The 1910-nt window shown below is 37.6% G+C and overlaps 1 protein-coding gene across 1 annotated transcript; it reads right to left on the bottom strand.

Moving 5' to 3' along the window:
* Nucleotides 1–150: 150 nt before the first annotated feature.
* LOC107578389 (uncharacterized) lies at nt 151–1783 on the bottom strand. The gene is made up of 6 exons (XM_016264349.1): nt 1721–1783; nt 1358–1600; nt 1171–1252; nt 694–906; nt 448–503; nt 151–341 (listed from the first exon to the last, which is right to left on the bottom strand). Exons 1-6 carry the CDS (start codon nt 1736–1738, stop codon nt 168–170), a joined length of 786 nt encoding a protein of 261 aa, XP_016119835.1. The 5' UTR covers nt 1739–1783; the 3' UTR covers nt 151–167.
* Between the last annotated feature and the right edge of the window lie 127 nt (nt 1784–1910).

Genomic DNA, 1910 nt, shown 5'->3' with positions numbered 1-1910 from the left:
CCATACTCTGCTTTCTTTTTTCCATACTTTTCCAGACCTGGAAATCACTTAAATCAAATTCCATACTTTTCCAAACCCCGTAAGAACCCTGCTCAAAACTTCTGAACAGTAGTTTATGTTGTATATATTATGTAATTTATTGACCAAAAAATTGTTAATTCATTTGGTTAATTTAAATTACAGTATAGTTCAGTAACTTCCTGAGTAAGCACCTCATCATCCTTACTGTTTCCCATCGGGGAATGTGGTGCTTTCTTGCACTCCTCATCCACCGGTTCAACCTTGATCTTCAAAGGCATTATGACAGAGGGCTGGGCTGCTTTAACTCTTTTGTCAACAGCCTGGATAGAAGACAGAGATATTATTAAGTGTATTGCTCTATGCGTTAGCAAACGAACTCAAACTTGTTTGCCTTTAGTGGTGAACATAAAACGGTGCTGTGCTCACCATTACAGCAGACGATTCCATAGTCCTGCTTTTTATGTCTTTGGCTCTCTCTGTTTCTGTACAACAAAAATAAACATTATCACACTTATTGTGACTTTACTAATATTGTTCAATGTATATATATATAATGAGCAGAATTTTGAATCAACTACCAGCACAGTCCAGGCTAAACAGCAAAATTGTGACCACTTTGATTAGGACAAAGTGTTAAGTACACCGTTTTACTAAGAACATCAGTTCAATTACCTGAATCTTCTGGTTCATCCACTTCAGTCATCCCATTGTAATCCTCATTCTGGTCCAGTGCCATTTCATTAGTGTCCTCAACTTTAGTGATCACAAGCTCTTCTGAACACTGGGCCATGTCCTCCCCCTGGTACATGTCCAGATATCCTTTGGAATCCTCACTGGCCATAAAGACACCTGCTGCAGACATAGAGCCCAGCCCAGAGTTCTCATCTGAAAGTGGGAAATGATGACATTTATCCATTTCAAATATGAAATTTAGGTTACCAGACAGAAAAATAAGTTATATTCTAAAAATAATTTCTAAATGAGAACTCGTAATATTTCAACATAAAATACATAATTTACATAAGAACAGTCTAAACTCAAATGAAATGGAAGACAGGCAGTTACTTTGTCTACTTCACAATCAGGATGCTGGATGGCAGCTAAATTTGGAGGCTAAACTCACAGGAACAAAACTAAAATCCTTCTTGCCTTCTGAATAAGCAACAGAATCCATGTTGGCGTTTACATCATAACATTCTTCCATTTGTAGCACAGCCTCAGCAGGATCATTCTGTCAGAAAAGAGTTAGTGGAGCAACATGACAGCTATGAATTAAAAGTAAAACAGCACAACCTGTTCTTTTTCAAACTGCGTGACAAAATATTTGAGGACTTGCCATTTGGTAGTGCCATGTGGGTGGAAGAGCATAGTAGGACCCAAAAGTAGATAGAGATGTAGATGGTTCTGTAGCTGGATTTGTAACATTCAAAATGAGTTGACCATGTTGTTCAGGGCAGGTTCTGGGGTTCTTTTGCTTTCCTGAAGTTGACTCAAAATCATCTGCATAATACACCTCATCATCTTCCTCTAGATCCCAACTGTTGTCTGCTGACAGGTCGTCTGGTTCAATCACAGTCTCCTAAAACAGCAGCAGACGGTGTTAAAGGAATCGTTCACCAAATAATGAAAACTTGCTGAATGTGTTTGTTTCATCATCAGAACAGATTACGAGAAATTTAGCATTACATTGTTTGCTTACCAGTGGATCCTCTGCCATGAATGGGCGCCTTCAAGAGTGAGAGCTCGAACAGCTTACAAAAACATCACAATCAATCATTTTGTGAAGTGAAAAGCTGTGTTTGTGTAATAAATTCAACATTAGGATTAAGATTAATCTTTTTTTTTTTTTTTTATCTTCAACCATTGCTTTCAGCTATAACACAATAATA

This window comes from Sinocyclocheilus grahami, unplaced genomic scaffold (genome assembly GCF_001515645.1).
Source record: "Sinocyclocheilus grahami isolate Dianchi unplaced genomic scaffold, SAMN03320097.WGS_v1.1 scaffold10010.1, whole genome shotgun sequence".
Lineage (NCBI taxonomy): Eukaryota > Metazoa > Chordata > Actinopteri > Cypriniformes > Cyprinidae > Sinocyclocheilus > Sinocyclocheilus grahami.
Note: the sequence above shows the minus strand (reverse complement) of the source record. Positions and strands in the feature narration are given on the sequence as shown.